The following is an 18,826-nucleotide window of genomic DNA, read 5'->3' as shown; positions in this document are numbered from 1 at the left end:
ATGAAAGAGAAAACCAAGTTTTTTAGATGCAGAAGAAGCAATATTTGTAATGTGCTTTTGCCAAGAGAGATTAGAAGTCAGGGTAATCCCCAAAAGAGATATATCATCTTGCCTAGAAATCAGAGTGTCACCAAAGATAAGCATAGGATAAGCATAAGAAGAATCCTTTTTGCAAGATATAAGGCAAGACTGAGTTTTAGAAGGGTTGAAATCAACTAAGTTGTCTTCGCCCCACTCGAGAATTACCTGGAGACCAGCATTTAAGGAATTGGTAGCGGATATTTGAGAAGTTGAAGCTGAGCAGGGCAAGGTTTCTCAAAACAGAAAGTGGAATGCAATGTGCTATCATCGGCAAAACTATGGATAGGATTTCCAGTCAATGGAAGAAAGTCATTAATATTCCTTGGGGGTCACTAAACCTTGGGGGACACCAGCATTAGTGGAGAAGCTAGAAGACAGAGAACCATCTACCATCACCCTCAGTGAGCGATCAGAGAGAAAACTGGATAACCAATTACAAAAAACAGTTGGAAAACCATAAGATGGAAGCTTGTTTAGAAGACCTTTATGCCAAACACGATCGAAAGCCTCTGAGATGTCAAGAGCAACTGCTTGTGTTTCGCCAAACTTTTCCATTGAGTTTGTCCATAAATAAGTAACATAAGCCAGAATATCACCAGTGGCTCGGAATCCATACTGGCGATCATTGATCAGACGGAAGGTTTCTAGGTAGTTTAAGAGTTGGCGGTTAATCGATTTCTCCATTACTTTAGAAAGAGTAGAAGTAATTGCAATGGGACGATAATTGGATGGGTGGGATTTGTCACCCTTTTTAGGAACTGGCTGGATATGAACAAATTTCCAAGCAGAAGAAAAACACCTTTGGAATAAAAAGTGAGAAAAGGCAGCAAAGAACAGGAGTAACTATTTCATTTAGGTTTAAACCTTGAACAGTATTTGCCGACCGGGCTAGCCATGTGGGTAAAGTACCTGCCTAGCAACCCAAAGGTCACGGGTTCGAATCCCGCCTCGGGCTTGGATCAAAGTACTGAAAAAACCTTGGGAGATGCATTATGGCCACAGAAGCCGACGCGCCAACAACTACCAAAAAAAAAAAAAAAAAAAATTAACAGTATTTCTTAATTGGGACAAAAAGCCTAGTAGTTTTCATGATTACCTCCTTGAATAATTCCCATTTAGAATTTGCTGTTGGTAACATCAGCTGATCCCATTGTATAGAATTTAAAAACTGTCTGAGATTACTGTAGTCACCTTTACGAATTTTACCTTTACATGGTTTTGTTAAGGGAAAATCATGTTTAACAAATTTAGTAGGCTATTTTGACAGTTACTCATGAGCTGGATGTAGGGAACAATTTCAACACATTATTCAAAATTTAGCAAAGCTTTGACTTGGTCCCTCATGAGGGTTTACTGTATAAGCTTGAACAAGTTGAGATTACTGGTAGATTCTAAGATGGAGTGTTTGGTGGCTGCAGGACAAAAGGCAGAGGGTTGTGATTAATGGATATTCTTCAAATCAGTGTAACATTTGGAGTGGCTCCCCCAAGGATCAGTTCTTGGACCACTGTTGTTTATAATTTTCATAAATGACACAGACAAAGGGATTAAAGGTGTGATGTCAAAATTTTCACGATGTAAATATTTGTAGAGTCGTAAATGATCAGTGCCAAGCAGCGTACCTTCAGGATGACTTGAATAGGCTTCAGGAATGGTCAGAAAAGTGGCAGCTAAGTTTTAATGCAGCAAAATGCAAGGTCTTACTTTTGGGGAATAGCAATCCCAAAATAAATTATGCACTTGATGTGGTTGAATTAAAAACAGTAGAGGAAGAAAGGGATCTGGGAGTTATGATATGGGCAAATATGAAATTTTTCTGAACAGTGTAAACAGGCATTCAGGAAAACCCATGGTGTCCTATCGATGATTTATCAAATGTTATCCTGTAGAGATACAGCAATCATTTAAGACCACATTTAGAATACTGTGTTGAAGTATGGAGATCTCATGTGAAAAATGACATCGAGCTTCCCGACAGGGTCCAAAGACAAGCAACTCAAATGGTGAGATCAGCAAAAGGAAGGCCGTACAAGGGTACTCTGATTTTGTGAGCTGCAGAACTTGGTAACCCGGCACCTCAGAGGTTTATAAGACACTGAAAGAAATTAGTAAAATGAATGAAGATGGAAATTTCACTGTTATAAAGAATTCCAGAGCTAGGGGCCATAAATTCAAATCGCAGGGATTGAGGTTTAGATTAGATTGTAGGAAGTTTTCTTTTAGCCAGCAAGTTGTTGTTGTTATTTGGTTTTTAGGAGCATTAGCAACTAAGGCCATATTGCTCCGGGAATATGCGGTGGTCATTCCCTGACCTTTCCAGCGAGTCATTGATTGCTGGAATAAGTTGCCCTCATAAGTAGTTGAGGCTGACAGTATTAACAAATTCAAAGGTCAACTTGATCAACTGAACCTGTATAAGGAGCCAAGTAAATAATTTGAATTTTCTTATCTACTTGGTGGTTTTTTTTTTGTTTTTTTTGCCAGTGCAGCAAAACGCTGTGGCTTCCTTACACTATATGGTGAATACTATTAAAACCTAAACATTATTTCATTTGGAAACAGAATTAACCAACCCAGACTGAATACTATAATTAAGATGATATAAGGCATCACACAGACACCTCCCTCTGGGAAACTTGCAATTGGATGATCCCAATTCCAGCACTGAGGCAACTCCTCTGGGAATCAGCAAGATGCTACTAGAAAAACTCAAAGGTTCATCTCATACTAGTTGTTGCACAAGTTCAGGAAACTGACACTGATCATCGCAGATATGTGATTTTGATACCTTTCCAGAAACATAAGAACAGTGTTAAGATCAAGCTGAATAAATAGGAATACACTATCCATCACTTTTGTTAATAAAATATTTGATTAGTGCAAATCTTAAATAATAATAATAAATAATAGCAGTGTTATATTTAGACAATATATGAATTATGTCCAATATCAATTATTTAACCAAATATCTCCATATCTCGATTGGAGATATAAAAAGTGTAGCCCCTCAAAGCAAGTCCCTGACCAGTAGGCCATAAGTAGTAAATGTATAACCAAATGATGTAAAATAAAGATTATAAATATATAACAAAATTAAAATTGCTAAATAAACAACTCTAATAATTAAAGTCATAAATTACCTTATTTAGTGACTTTAATGCAGACTCTGCAGCTTTTCTTACAGTTTCCTTAAAAAAAAACGAAAATGGAGATAAATAATTATCACTTAACCAACAATAAATTAAAACTTCTCACACAAAAAAATACTATACAATTCACAGATAAATTTATTTAACAATTTTCTTTTTTGACCAAAGTTTATATTTAATTTTTTCGAATCTAAGACCACTAGAACTACAAAATGATCTCTGAATTTGGTACTTAACCAAAAAAAACTCTGAACTAATATTACAATCTGTTAATGATTACTATTAGTTCTATAAATGTAGAACTCGTGCTACTATATAACATGCAAAAGCCTGAAAACTAGACACCTTGAAGTAATCTGATAGATGTATATAAGACCATTAAAGAAATAAACATAATGAATTACTGTAGTTGTATAGGGTAATTGCATCACAATTACAATTGACTGTTTGTTTAGGCATAGGAAATTACAAAGTGGCCAGGCTAGAATAATTACTGTGAATGTTTATAAATATCTGAAGGAGAAAAAATGTGGAGAGAAGAAAGATGCTCTCCCAAAGTACTTCCAACAACGGGTATGAAGTCATCACGAAGAGTTATTTTAAACTGATGTTGATGCTTTTGATCTCTGTTATTTGAATGACTGTATATGAAATTTTTAGAGAAGATAAAATATTCAAGTATGATATTTTAAGAAGACTGAGAGAAAAAATAAATTTTGAAGGCAGTGAAATATCATTTGATTGGATAATAAAAGACAAAAACTTTATGTGAGCTATGAAAAGAATTATTAGGACAAAACTTAAGTGCCACCTATATACTGTATTACCTGCACCATAAAGCTGAGGATGTGGCTAACTGGAAAAATTAAAAGTATGCATTTTGCTGTTCCTATGGTATGGCAAGAACTGGGCAACAACACCGACAATTGCTGTTTCTAAGTAACAAAAATATCAACATTCAGAAAAAGTAAGCACAGCATTAAACACAGTAATATACCATCTGTAGTAAGGCCTGTTCCACATAATGAAGACCTGCCAATACCAGACCCCCCCCCCCAAATCATGGGATAAATGAAGCAGTGATGAATATAGTGAGGATTCTTGTGTTGCAGACTTTGCTGGACTATCAGCCAGAAAATTATGATGCGGCACACTTAATTAAGCAAGAGCTAAATGTCTTAGCTCGTGATTTTAAAAATATCTAAGGAGCAAGTGGCACTTCTTTTGTTTTAGGTTCTATAACAGTGGAGGTTACTTAAAGCATGAACTAAAATTACAGTATATCGAAAACATCACAAAATATTTAATTTTGGAAGACAGTATGTGCTTCTATAAAGATATCATTCGTCTTCTGAATGAACTGAACATTGAACACAATCCTAATAAAGGGCATATATTTAATGATGCCTCAAAATTAAGCTTAAAAGCAGTTCTGTTTTAAACTTAATTGTAATTTTAATTTACATCTCATTCCTCTGCTTCATGCTGTTGACTTGAAAGAAATGTATGTCCAAGATTCTGAGTGCAATAAAGTACCATGACTTTGCTTGGGATCTGTGCAGTGATCTCAACATGATTCACTAGTCTAGAAAGATTTCACAAAATACTGCTGTTTCCTATGTTTGTGGGACAGCTGTACAACAGAAAATCATTATATTGTACAGCAGTGGGAAAAGAGGAAGGAATTTTTACCAGGGAGAAATAATATAGAATAAGCTTCACCTGTTGAACCAAAGAGAAATTCTTCTTCTACCTTCACAATTTTTGCACTCTGCTTGAAGTACAGTAGAACTTCGATTGTCCATCACCCTATTTACCATCAGTCTCTGTTAACCATCACTTAATCCCACTACACTGTAATGCATTGTGATATTAGCACCATATGTCATTCAGTCTTTGTTTACAACTCACTGTATATGGTTGTACTTTAACCTCTTGTTTCATATTTTAGTAATTTTTATTTAGTAAACCCATTGGAATGACAGAGAAACATAAGTGGGTAGCATTAGGATTATCACAAGAAATTGAAATAATCAATTATCTAAGAAAAGTGAAAGTGCTACAAGTATAGCATCGGTTTATGGACTAGGAAGAACAACAGTAAATGATATAAAGCATGATGCAGATAAAATTGAAAACCACTTGTCTGAAATGGAAATCACTGACGATAATGTTAAAAGTTGAAGAAACAATGAAGCTTGCTAAAATGAACAATTGGATACTGCAATTTTTCAATGGTTTGTTCAAAAACGTAGCCAAGGAATTCCATTGTTGGGACCTATAATAATCGAAAAAGCCATTGAAATCAATAAAAAACTAGGCAGAAATCCTTCATTCAAGGCTAGCATTGGATGGTTGAACAAATTTAAGTTTCGCTATGGTATTCGACAGTTGTCAATCCAGGGTGAGAAGCTAAGTGCAGATAGCGCAACAATTTTTGTTTATCGTGAAAAACTACAGAAGGAAACAGCTGATCAAAGTTTGGTTAAAGACCAAATATACAACTGCGATGAGACTGGCCTTAAATGGAAGGCACTACCACAAAATACACTGGCCTCAATGACTGAACATATGGCACCAGGATATAAGATGCAAAAAGATCGCATCACTATAATGGTATGTGCTAATGCCAGCAGTAATCATAAATTTCTTTTGATTGTTAGAGGAAAACCAAAAAAAGCCTAGATCGTAAAAATTTAAAAATATTAATTTAAATGCTTTGCCAGTTAAATATTTCTTACAAAACAATGCATGGATGAGCCAAGATATAGTTCATGATTGGTTTCATAAAATATTTGTACCATGTGTAAGATCACATTTGGCATCAAAAGGTTTACCACAATATGCAATGCTACTGATGGACAATGCACCTACTCATCCCATACATGTGTGTGATTTAAAAAGCAATGATGGCAAAATATCATGCCACTTTCTGCCAGTAAACACAACATCTACAGATATACAGGAATTTTTTTTAGCAGGGATAAGGAGGTGATTATTGTCTTGTATAAGGCAATGGTCAGGCCACACCTTGAATAATGTATACAGGTCTGGAGGCCTCATTTTAGAAAGGATGTAGAGCTGCTGGAGCGAGTGCAGAGAAAGGCAACAAGATTAGTGAATGGAACAAAGGGTTGCTCTTACGAAGAAAGGCTTAAGTTTGGCAAATTACAGTGTCTGGAGACTAGGCACCTGCGAGATGATCTGATTGAGGTGTATAAAGCCTTGAATGGTTTGAGCATGCTCAATGCTGATGAGATTCTTCCTCTTGCTCAGAATAATCGCCTGAGAGGGAATAAATTCAAATTGAGGAAAGACACTTTGTAAGATAGATGTGAGAAAGTTTGCCTTTAGCCAGCATGTTGTTGACTGCTGGAACAAACTTCCATTTGTCATTGTAGAAGTTGATAGCTTAAACAGATTCAAGGCAGAACTAGACAAACATTTGGAGCAAGTGGATGGGTGAAATTAGATTTTTTTTTTTTTTTTTGGCTGATGCTTGCTTTCTTGCATCATATGCCTTTACTAATGCTAATCTCTCATTCAACCGATGGACCAAGGCATGATTGAGAGTGTGAAATGTTGTTATCACAAAACCTTCATACATTCAAAAACTTGTTTCGGCAGAAAATAAATTAAATGTGACAGAGTTTTGGAAAGGTTACACTATAAGATGCAATTTTCAATGTTTCTGATGTCTGGAATGATGTTCCAGTTCAAACAATACAAAGAAGCTGGAATAAGTTGTGGCCAGAAATATATTCAACTGATACAGAAACCATTTCAAAAGAAACTGAAATTTTGCAGTTATGTTTGAATATTCCTGGTTTTAAAAATATTTCGATGGAGGAAGTAAATGACTGACTGGATAGGGACAAAACGGATGTCACATCTGAAATTTTAGACAATAATGAAATTGTGCGAAGAGCGATGGCAATTTCGGATGATTCTGAAACTGAAAAAGATTCTGAAGAATAAAAAACTGCTGCTGCTGGTGGAACAACAAACATAATTAGCTGCGTGAAGCTGAACAATGCGCTTTGACAACACTATGTTGTCGAAGAGCATTGAGTGGTTCGAGGTACAAGAAGAAGCAGATGCTATGCAATTATTACTTTTGCGCAAAATTCGTAACGTTGCCTCCCAAAAGGCTTGAGGGGTAATGAAGCAAAAGAAATTGACTGACTTTTTTTAAAAAAGAAATTTAATTATGTAATATTGTTTTCTTTTAAATTTCTTTAATGACATTAGAACAATGTTGTATGTAATATTTTTTCTTTTAAATTATTTTATGACATTACTAAACCAATGTAAGTCAAAATATTAAAAATAGGTTATGTATGTATGTAGATATCTGTATAGACAGTTCTCGCTTTACGAGTTCTCAGGTTTACAAGTTTTTTTTTCCCAAGTATCAAGCATCAACAAAATCGAAAATATGAACATTAATTGCAAAAAATGAATGTTAAACATTCATAAATACCGCATTTCAAACCACGTGTGTAGCTATACAATACAGTGTACCCAGCTTTACAATATTAATCCATTCCAGAGACACCATCGTATCGTTAAAATATCTTAATGTGAACCCAATAACACACTGTTTTTTTGGTAATTCGTTTCAAGAGCTCGGAAGTTGAAATTTTTGCTGTATAACTAAGCTATTTATCTTTCTAAAATGTCATTTTTAAAGTCACGAGCGTGACCTTAAGGCCATATAAAAGATCGTGAGTGCAGTTTGTACATTATATTAGTTACCAATTCAAATCATTAAAATGCACTACACTTTCATCGTTATCATATGTTCCATTATAAGAATCGATTTTAAACACCTTTGTGATATTTTTCTAAAGCACATTTCTGGAGGTCATGACCATAAAACAATAAGAACAATTTGCACTTTCTGGCTTATTGGGTTTTTCTGTTAGTGGAAGCAATTATAAACAGGTAGTAAACTTGATCTTCTTGCATATGCGAAAATACCGATAGCTGGAATTGTGTGGTTTTTTACGTTATTATGGTGAAATGTGTTTCCCTTTTACTGAAATCTTCAATCATATAAAAAACAAATAAATTTTCAGAATCTTCTCTTCATTCCTTTTTTTTTAAGATTTGTAAACTTGTTACTCCATGTGAATTGTGTTAGTTGCAATTTGTGTGTGCCATTAAAAAATGCTTATGCATGCAATCGTGAAATTTATAATTAAAAGAGATTGTCTTGGAAACAAATGCCTCTTGAAACATTTCTGAAGAAGATGACTGCTTGTGCAACAAACCCAACAAGTGCCAAGCCAATAACGAGTGATCAACGAGTGTGCATCTAGTCTATGATGATGACGAAGAATAAACATTCTTTAACATTTGTAAATCATAAATAATTTCTCTATTATTATAATTTGCTTGATTTTACAGGCTACGTTTTCATTTCTTTGGATAAATCAATCATTGTTTAAACAAACTAATTAGCTAACTAATTTCATTGTTGAGAGCGTAACCGCTATTTTTAACCTTATATCTATGTGAAATAAATTCCCACTTTACGAGTGCGCGCTAGGAATGAATTAACTCGTAAAGTTGAGAACTACCTGTACTATGATTTTCTGATGACCTGGTAAAAAATAAATACTAATTAAAGTTTAATTAAATTTCATTAGGTTATGTATTACGTAATAAAATAAGCAAGTTAGATGACCTGGTCTATTGTATCTATAATGTTTTTAATGTACACATTCTATTATCTGTCTATTTGATTATACATCATGGTCTCAGTTCCATTCCCTAATGCATAATTGAAGTTCTAAATTTTAAGCTAAATGATGTTCTAAATGATGTATATCAATACATCATTTCTTAATTGAGTTTCAAAATTAATTTATCTAAGTTTTTATTTTTTAATAAGAAAATTAAATATTTAAAAAATGTTGTATTTCTTACATGTTACTTAAATATGAACAGGAATTAGGCACTTCCATTTTAGAGCTGATAGGTCATTCAGCAGTATTCACACTTCAGTTTGGTGCAATGGGGTTGCACTACCCCTGTCAAGTGACCAACTTTGTTTTTAATTTATAGGAGAAGCTTTTGGTTTTTGAATTCTGCTTGCAGTATACCAGTATATCATCTTTTCTTAGTTGACTTCCATACTTTATTTTATTTCAATTTTTATTTTTTAATAAGAAAATTAAATATTTATAAATGCTTTTTTTTAAACATTATTTTAAAAAAAAACAAACAAAAATATTAATTCTATTAAAGACAAAAAAAATGTTACAGCCATGATGGTTTCAAATTATGTGACATTAAATTAACAATCTCTTCCATTTTCCAGTACATACAATAATAGTAGTTAGTGTTAAATTTCAATTTTGCACATGTCCATATACATTTCTGCTTAAAAAGAAAAAAAACATTAGTGTCATAAAATATAAACATGAAACTATTAGGCACTTTGATTTTTAAGTTGATAAAATCATTCAAGGAAAATTCAAATTTACACAAGCACACATATTTCTGCCTTGCAATCATGCTTGAGCTTTTTTTGCACTTAGTATTCTGTTTGGAAGATTATCTATGATATATATTTTACAAAATAAATAAATAAATCATAAATAAAAACCTTTTATATAATAAATGAAATATAAAATGACTAGAATCTGATTTACGAATATAAAAATATTATTTTCAATCAATCAAAGCACTCATCACAAAACTAATTAAAAGAACGATTGCAGCAAAAGAGCAATTGTTTTCTGGAAAGATTATTCTACCAAGGATGCTTTATTTAGAAATTCCAAAAGATTAGAGCAGAGCATGACTGGTATGTCTGAAAAATTTTTGAGAAAAACTTTTGAGCTTAAAAAAACTTTTTTTTATTTTTTTAGAAAAACTTTTGAGCTTAAAGGCAAAGTAAGGCTCCTGGAGTAATGGTGCATATCCAGTAATTTTGAGGGAAGTGGTTAGAGAGTGTATCAAATCACTGAGGTTAATTATAGGGCATCTTTGGAATAAAGAAAGATTCCTTTGGATTGGAGAAGTGCCATCATATCACCCATACATAAAGGAGGTTCTCAGAGTGAAGTTGGTAACTACAGACTACAATTGTATCTACAGTTGATCTGACTAAGTGGTGGAGAAAATCTTAGAATCAATGATTAAGGTGCAATCCAGGACATTTACTTAGAAGTGGCATACTGAAGTATACACAACATGGTTTTGTTAAGAGAAAATATCATGTTTAACCAAATTGATAAACTATTTTAACATAATTATTATGAGTTGGATGTAGAGAACAATTTCAACATAATTTATTTGGATTTTAGCAAGACATTTAACTGAGTCCCTTATGAGAGGTTACTGTATAAACTGGAATACGTTGGGATTACTGGCAAGATTCTAAGATGGATCACAGGGTGGTGGCAGTACATAAGGAAGAGGATTTTGATTAATACAGTCTTCAGTTTGGTGTAATGTCAGAAGTGAGGTCTTGCATCAAGGATCAGTTCTTGGACCACTGTTCTTTCTGATTTTCACAAAGAACATCAACGAAGGGATAGAGAATATGAGTTCAAAATTTTCAGATGATGTAAAGATTTGGAGAGTCATTTATGATCAGTATCAAGCAGTGCTCCTTCAGGATGACTTGAATAGGCTTCAAGAATGGTCAGAAAAGTGGCAATTATGTTTTAATGCAGCAAAATGCAAGATTTGTTTTATCTTGCATTTTGAGTAATACACTTCCTCAGGAATAGCAACCCCCAAAATAGCATTAGCATTACTACAGGCATTTGATGCAAGAAAGCAAGCTTATGCAGCATCAGCCAAAAAAAAAAAAAAAAACCCACTACTTCACCCCTCTGTTCATTCAAAATACCTGTCCAGCTGAGCCTCAAACTTATTTAGGCTATCAACTTCCACGACAAGGGATGGAAGTCTGTTCCAGCAACCAACCACCCGCTGGCTAAAGGCAAATTTCCGCACGTCTATCCTACATCTGTCTTTCCTCAATTTGAATTTATGCCCTCTCAGGTGATTATTCTGAGCAAGAGGAAGAATCCCATCAGCATTGAGCATGCTCAAACCATTCAAGGCTTTATACACCTCGATCAGATCACCTCGCTGGTGCCTAATCTCCAGACACTGTAATTTGCAAAACTTAAGCCTTTCTTCGTAAGGGCACCCCTTTGTTCCATCACTAATCTTGTTGCCCTTCTCTGTACTCATTCCAGAAGCTCTACATCCTTCTTGAAATGAGGCCTCCAGACCTGTATACAGTACTCTAGGTGTGGCTTGACCATTGCCTTATACAAGGGAATAATCACCTCCTTATCCTTGCTAGAAAAATTCCTATATATCATTGACAATACACCATGAGCTACTCTTGCAGCCCGTCTGCACTGCTCAGAGAACTTCATATCTGCCTGCACAACCACCCCCAGGTCCCTTTCATTCTCTACCACTGTCAGTGTAGTACCACAGAGTTGATACGTTGCTCTGGGGTTGCTGTTTCCCATATGTAGTACTTTACATTTGACAATTTAAACTTCATTTGCCACCTCTCAGCCCATCTGCTCAACCTGTCCAGATCCTGTTGCACCAGCATAGTGTCAGTAGTGTCCTTGACAACCCTGCCTACCTTTGTATCGTCTGCAAACTTGGACATTAAGCTTGATATACCATCATCAATATCATTTATGAATACAGAAAACAATAATGGACCCAACACTGAGCCCTGAGGGACTCCACTAATAACATTAGTCCACGACGAGCAGTGTCCATTGATTACCACTCTGTCTTCTCCCCCTCAGCCACCCCTTTATCCACAGCAGCAATTTGCCTCCAATGTCACACTGCTCCAATTTGTGCAGCAGTCTTCCATGTGCAACAGTATCAAAAGCCTTTCTAAGATCCAAGTATATAATATCAAAGTTATTCCCTGCATCCAGTTCCTTTGTGACTGCATCATAGTATCCAATCAAATTGGTCAGGCAAGACTTCCCCTTAACAAAACCATGCTGTGTCCGTGCTATAACTGAAGTCTTGTCTAAATGATCCTGCAGTGCTTCTTTAACTAGTGCCTCCATTAATTTTCCTGGAACAGAAGTTAAACTCACAGGTCTATAATTACTTGTGTCAGCCTTTGATCCTCCTTTGTGAATTGGGGTCACATTTGCACATCTCCAGTCTGTGGGTACCTCCCCTGAGTCCAAGGAAGATCTCATAATTATGGCTAAGCGTTTGCTTACTTCCTCTGCTGCCTCCTTTAATATAACTGGATAGATCCCATCCACCCCGGGTGCCTTTCTTGTGTTTATCTTCAACAATTTCTCCTCCACTTTACTCTCAGTTATTACAAGATTCTCTAGCCTACTGCTAGAGTTGAATACACCTCTGGATTTCCCCTCGCTAAATAACTCCTCATGTGTGAATGTCGATGCAAAATATTCATTTAGTTTGTTAGCCACCTGAGCAGGATCATCAATAGTTGACCCATCGATATCAAGTGGACCAATCTGATTCATGCCCTTCCTTCTAGAGTTTACATAAGTAAAGAACTCTTTGCTGTTTTTCTTTGCATCCCTTGCCAAAGATTTCTCGTAATCTGCCTTCGCCTGCCTAACCTCCTTTGTAACTTGGTTACAGATCAACTTGTATCTATCATAGGCTTCTGTGTCATGTGTTAATTTGTATGTATCCCATGCATGTTTCTTCTTTGCCATATGCCTCATCAGTTCATCTGACATCCATTTAGGCCTAAAACTTGAACAATATTTCTTAGTTGGTATGTAAAGCCTAGTAGCTTCCAAGATAAGTTCTTTGAATACTTCCCATTTTGCATTTGCTGTTGGTAACATCATCAGTTGGTCCCACTGTATAGAATTTAAATACTGTCTCAGTCTATCGTAGTCGCCTTTACGAAAGCAATAACCCTTCCCTTTACCCCTAATGGTAGTTACCTCTTTGAGTAATTCCCACTTCAGCACACTGTGATCACTGCCACCTAGTGGTTCATTTATCTGAAGATTCTTAATGCATGAAGAATCACTGCTGATAATCAAATCAAGAGTATTCCTCCCTCTAGTTGCCACCCGAACATGCTGATGTAGAAAACAATCATCCAATAAATCCACAAAAGCCTTGCGCTAGTGTGTGAGTGACCAGCCCCCAAATTCCAGTCAATATCTGGAAAATTAAAATCTCCCATTATAAGACTCTCTGATTTACTGGCCCACTCTATTTCCCTGTACAGTTTCTTATTGTACTCATCAGAGTCATTAGGTCTATAGCACACTCCTACTCTCAATTTTGATCTCCCAATGCTTATGTCACACCAAACTGACTCAACACTGCACTGTCCAGCGATGTCCACTGGCTTCACTTCCTTGGATTTTATGTATTTCTTAACTAATAGCATAACCCCTCCTCCCTTCCTATCCAGTCTATCCTTTCTGTAGACGTTGTACTCCCCAAATTCCAGTTCTGCATTCCTTATATCTGTGTGACACCACGTCTCTGATATCCCAACAATATCTGCCTTTGATGTTTTGAGCAATACCTCAAATTCATCAAATTTATTTATTAAACTCCTAGCATTGGTGTACATGCAAGTATACATGCACCTATTTCTATTCTTAGCTACCCTAACACAACCCATGTGTTTACTTGTACCCCAATGACTCCCAGCAGTCTCTGAAATATCCTGCATCTTGTTTTTCAGGCTTCTGCTTATTCCAATAGAAGCAGTGCAAGAATCTCTTTCACCTCTGCCAGTGACTACTGTTAATCTATTCGTCTTTGTCTCCCCCCCAAGCTAGCAGTTTTCCGACCCACCTAACACTGCCTCGATAGCATCAGCAAATATTCTTGCACCCTTTCTATATTTAAGTCTATCCCATCCCTGTAGAAGCAATCTCTCCTGTTAACAAGTACAGTCCAGGCTGAAAAAAATTCTACCCCTTGAGCCTTGCACAATCTTTCCAGGGCCGAATTGATCGACAAGGCTCTCATCATATACTCCCTCCTATCGTGTCTGGGCAGAATTGCAGACACTTTCAAATTCAACCCTATTTCACGGCTTTTTTTCAACAGTGACCTGTACTTGTTAAGCAATTCTGCCGGTCTCCTACTCTTGATATCATTAGTGCCAACATGTACAACTATATCACCTTTTGTGCCCTTAAAAGATGATATCTGCTCTACAACGTCATCAACCTTTGCCCCTGGCAAACATACCCTGGTCCTGTTCCAAATAACTTATATACTTGGTCGGGTTGAATTAAAAACAGTAGAAAAAGAAAGGGATCTTGGGTTTATGATACAGATGGGTATGAAGTTCTCAGAGCAGTGCCCGGAAAGCCCATGGTGTCCTATTGATGAATGTTATCCTGTAGAGATAAGGATGTCATAATCCCACTGTATAAGGCAATTGTAAGGCCACACTTGAAATATCCAAGTATGGAGACCACATCTAAAAAAGGGCATTGAACTTCTTGAAAGTGTCCGAAGCACAGATTGGCATTTCACATAGCGAGATCAGCAAAAGGGTGACTGTACTAGGAAAGATTGATTATGTGGGCTGCTGAGTCGGGAAACCAGGTACCTTAGAGGGGACCTGACTGAAGTTTATAAGGCTCTGAGAGGGGTTAGTAAAATGAATGAAGGTGAAATTTTCACTCTTATAAAGAATTCCAGAACTAGAGGGCATAAATTCAAATTACAGAAAAGGTGCTCAGATTAGGCTGTTGGTAGTTTTCTTATAACCAGCAAGCTGTTGATTACTGAACAAGTTGCTTCTGCAGGTAGCCGAGGCTGCCAATTTGAAGAAATTCAAAGGTTAGTGGTTGTTATATACATGAGGAGGAAAGTGCATAATTCATCTATTTTCTTATCTATATTTCATTTTTTTTTTTTTTTCTATTGGTCAGTGTAACAAATGCCTGTGGCTTCCTTGCACTATATGGCTAATACTATGCAAAGACACAATTCAAAATTACATAGCAGCATTGGCACCTGTCTAGTCTGGTGTCACTCTTCAAATAAAACACCAAATTGTTGCAAACACAGTGATAGGTCACCTGACAAGTTTTTGTAATGATTTTTTAATAGTGCAAAAAATATTAGAATAAAAACTTTACCTATATTTAGGGAGCTAGAAAAATTTTCAGATTTCTAATCATTAAGGAATAGAGTGTGTCATTTTCAAGGGTCAATTGTCAGGTGACCAGCACTGCTACCAGATTAAAAAAATAAATGGAACTAACAGCAAGATCATAAGAAAGAAAACATGGGATACCAGATATCCATTCAGAGGTGAGTGAAGCAAAGAAGATTGTATGGGCATGTAAAAAGAATGGGATAAGAAGATTACATGAAAAGATGTGTGAAACAAAAATGAATGGTGAGTAACAGGCCTAGAGAAGGCCAAGAGGAGACATATTTATGATGTTGTGCAAGCAATAGAAGAAAAAGCACTTACTCCAGCTAGGGCTAAACATCCAACAGGATATAATATAGCATGGAAGAAAATGGTGAACAGAAGGCTGATAGTCAAGAAGGGTTTGTTTTTGCTGCCATAATGGCACCATTTGGATGATGATGATCTCTTGCAGAAAATTTGCAAATTTTTAACTCTATGCAATAAGTACTATAGTTAAAGAGACAGAAAACCATATAACTTTATAATCACATGGTTAACAGAGATGAACACATCTAATCTAATTTATAATTTCCTTATTTACTGTATTACAGTCAATTACACAAATCTTTTCACCAAATAAATAAAGCAAAGAGTCTGATTGAACTAAATTAAATAAAAATTAATTGCAAGGTTTCACTATGCATAACAAGGAATTTAAATACTGGCTTTCCAATGACAAATGAATCACTCAACTGCTATCAAACCCACACACACACACACACACACACACCCAATACCTTTATGTCATCTCTAACACGGAAACATGTCTCCCATAACACTGGCAAATACTCGACAAGGTCTGCAGCATTTCGTCCTCTTAAAAGGTCACTAAGAGCCAAACAGCTAAGGAGGAAATAAATATTAATTTCAGTTTCAACCATATTTCAGATTTAACAATAACTTTCAGATTATTAATATAGACAGCCATTATTCATCAGAGAGAATTATTTGGCCACACAGAGTTCAGTATATAAAATACATTAATGCAGAGAAAATTCAATAAATAGAAAAGAATGTTTAACTAAAAGAGGTTAAGAAACTTGAAGCTCAGAATAGCTCAAGAATATTGATAATTCAACTTATATCCTTTAACTATTTTCAGCTAATTGTTGTACCTCTCGTATTGCGGGTTTCATTATTACTGTTTTATAAATGTATACTTCTATGGTGTGTGTGCTGTACCCTCTAATGATATAGCAATACCATCAGAAAAGCTATATGGATAGTGGCATTTATTACTTAGAAAGTCTGCTCTGAGCAGACAGCTGAATTATAATAAAATTTTAAAATGACAACTGGCATTTTAAAAACATTCTTTAATATAGGGTACACCCTATGTCAATTTACCATGAAATTATTTACATAATTTAAATCTCAATGAACAAACCATTTTTGGTAATTTACTTCTTGGTTAATTGGAAATTTTCTTGGCAAAGAGGCATATATGGATTAAAAATATATGCAAAAACATTAAAATACTATTTACAGGCCGAAAAAGTTAGTGCAAAGCATCATATTAGTTCGTAGTAAATCGCCGAAGTAGGTGAAATGGCACTGTTTTTGTTATATCTCATATTGTGAATGCCTTCACAATGGGTGTCCCTGATATTGCACTACGTTGAATAAATAATGCTTTGCCCGTGAAAAGACTAATGTTACTTATTCTCGTTGGATACCACCACTCAGATGGAACCGTTTCGAAGCTTGTTGGCCTCTCATCAGTGGATGGGTAGGTACCCTGGTAATACAATGAGTGACAACCCAGATATTCATAACTGGTTTGTCACTCATTGTACCACAAGGATACCCACCCTCCCACTCACCGATGAGAGACCAACAATCTTCGAAAGGGTACCATCAGAGTGGTGGTATCCGCCAAGAATAAGTAACATTAGTCTTCTCTACTGGCGAAGCGCTACTTATTCGAAGTAGTGAAATATCAGGGCAACTCATTGTAAAGATGTTCACAATATGAGATATAACAAAAATGATGCCATTTCACCTATTCTGATGATTTACTACAAACTACTATGACACTTTGCACTAACTTGTTCATCTAGTAATTTCCCATAGTCTGAGGCTTTCAAGCCCTAAACCCCTTTTTAGTAATACTATTTACAATAAAATATATATAGTTAAAATTTTCTAAAATGTTATTAAAATGACTAAATGAAATTAAAATTGGCTGGATAAAATACAGTACATGAAACTTTCAACAGCTGCATACCATCTTTCTCAACATAGATCTTAAAATATGGATGGCCTTTAAACAACAGAGCATTACCCAGACATGCATAGAGGGAGATTGATCCCTGATGAGCAACTCATGTAATGGTGGGCAAATTTATGGTTATTATTAGAGCTATGCAAATACTTATCATCTGAAGTTGATATAATTCTTGTACAACTTTGTCACAGTCTCTTAACAATAGTTAGGCCAATAGCCTAACTTGGCCAATAGCCTTGAAACATGTCTGGGTGGTGGTGGTACTCACCGAGAATAAGTAACAATAGTCTTCTCTATTAGTGAAGCGTTACTTATTCAAGGTAGTGCAACATCATGGCAACTCGTCGTGAAGGCAGAGCACAATATGAGAAAGAGCAAATGATGCCTACAACAACTACTTTGTAGTTTTTAAGAGTTGTCTATGGTGTATCTACACACCGATATTATAAAGACTTAACAATAGTATCCATTTCTTGAAACTGTAACATTTCAACACACTGTCATCTCTTAGAATCAGCCCCCGCAAGTGATAGCCTTGAAATTGCTTCAGTAATTTTCATAAAAAAATATGGAGAATAATTATTTTCTGCTTCATGATTATTAGAGTTAATATAATACTGATTAAAATGTTACCTAGTGAACAGCACAGTTTTGTAAGGTAATATAATTATTTATCTTATATTCCAAGTAATAATAATCCAACTGACTGATCAAGTTAGTATTAGCCATGTAGTGCAAGGAAACCACAACCTTTTGCTGCACTGGCTGAAGGAGGAAAAAAAAAAAAAAAAAGAAGACAAGAAAATACAAATTATGTGCTTCCTCCTTGCACAGATAACTCTCCAGTTAACCACTGAATTTCTTCAAGTTGTGAGCCTTGACTACCTGTGGAGGCAACTTGTTACAATAATCAACAACTCACTAGCTAAAAGAAAATTTTTTACAATCTAGTCTAAATCTCTTCCCCTGCAATGCGAATTTATGGCCCCTATTGGAATTCTTTATAGCAGTGAAAATTCCACCTTCATCCATTTTGCTAACCCCCTCTCAGAGCCTTATAAACCTTAATCAGGTACTCTCTAAGGTGCCTGGGTGTCAAACTCAAGGGTGTCCACCCTCAAATGAAGTGGTGCCCACACAAATGAAGTTTTTCCTCATATGGTCACCATTTTACTG

At 35.6% G+C, this 18,826-nt stretch overlaps 1 protein-coding gene across 1 annotated transcript in view; it reads right to left on the bottom strand.

The window, feature by feature from the left end:
- LOC150086083 (proteasome adapter and scaffold protein ECM29) overlaps positions 1-18,826 on the bottom strand; it is a 367,922-nt gene that overhangs the window by 138,109 nt on the left and 210,987 nt on the right. Inside the window, exons 29-30 of the mRNA XM_090374364.1 lie at positions 16,161-16,266; positions 3,222-3,269 (exon numbers count right to left, since the gene is read on the bottom strand). Of these exons, the coding sequence (XP_090230490.1) occupies positions 3,222-3,269; positions 16,161-16,266 (154 nt within the window). The remainder of the gene's footprint in view (positions 1-3,221; positions 3,270-16,160; positions 16,267-18,826) is intronic.

This window comes from Mastigoproctus giganteus, chromosome 5, assembly GCF_048544385.1.
Source record: "Mastigoproctus giganteus isolate SK-2022 chromosome 5, ASM4854438v1, whole genome shotgun sequence".
In the NCBI taxonomy this organism is placed as follows: domain Eukaryota; kingdom Metazoa; phylum Arthropoda; class Arachnida; order Uropygi; family Thelyphonidae; genus Mastigoproctus; species Mastigoproctus giganteus.
Note: the sequence above shows the minus strand (reverse complement) of the source record. Positions and strands in the feature narration are given on the sequence as shown.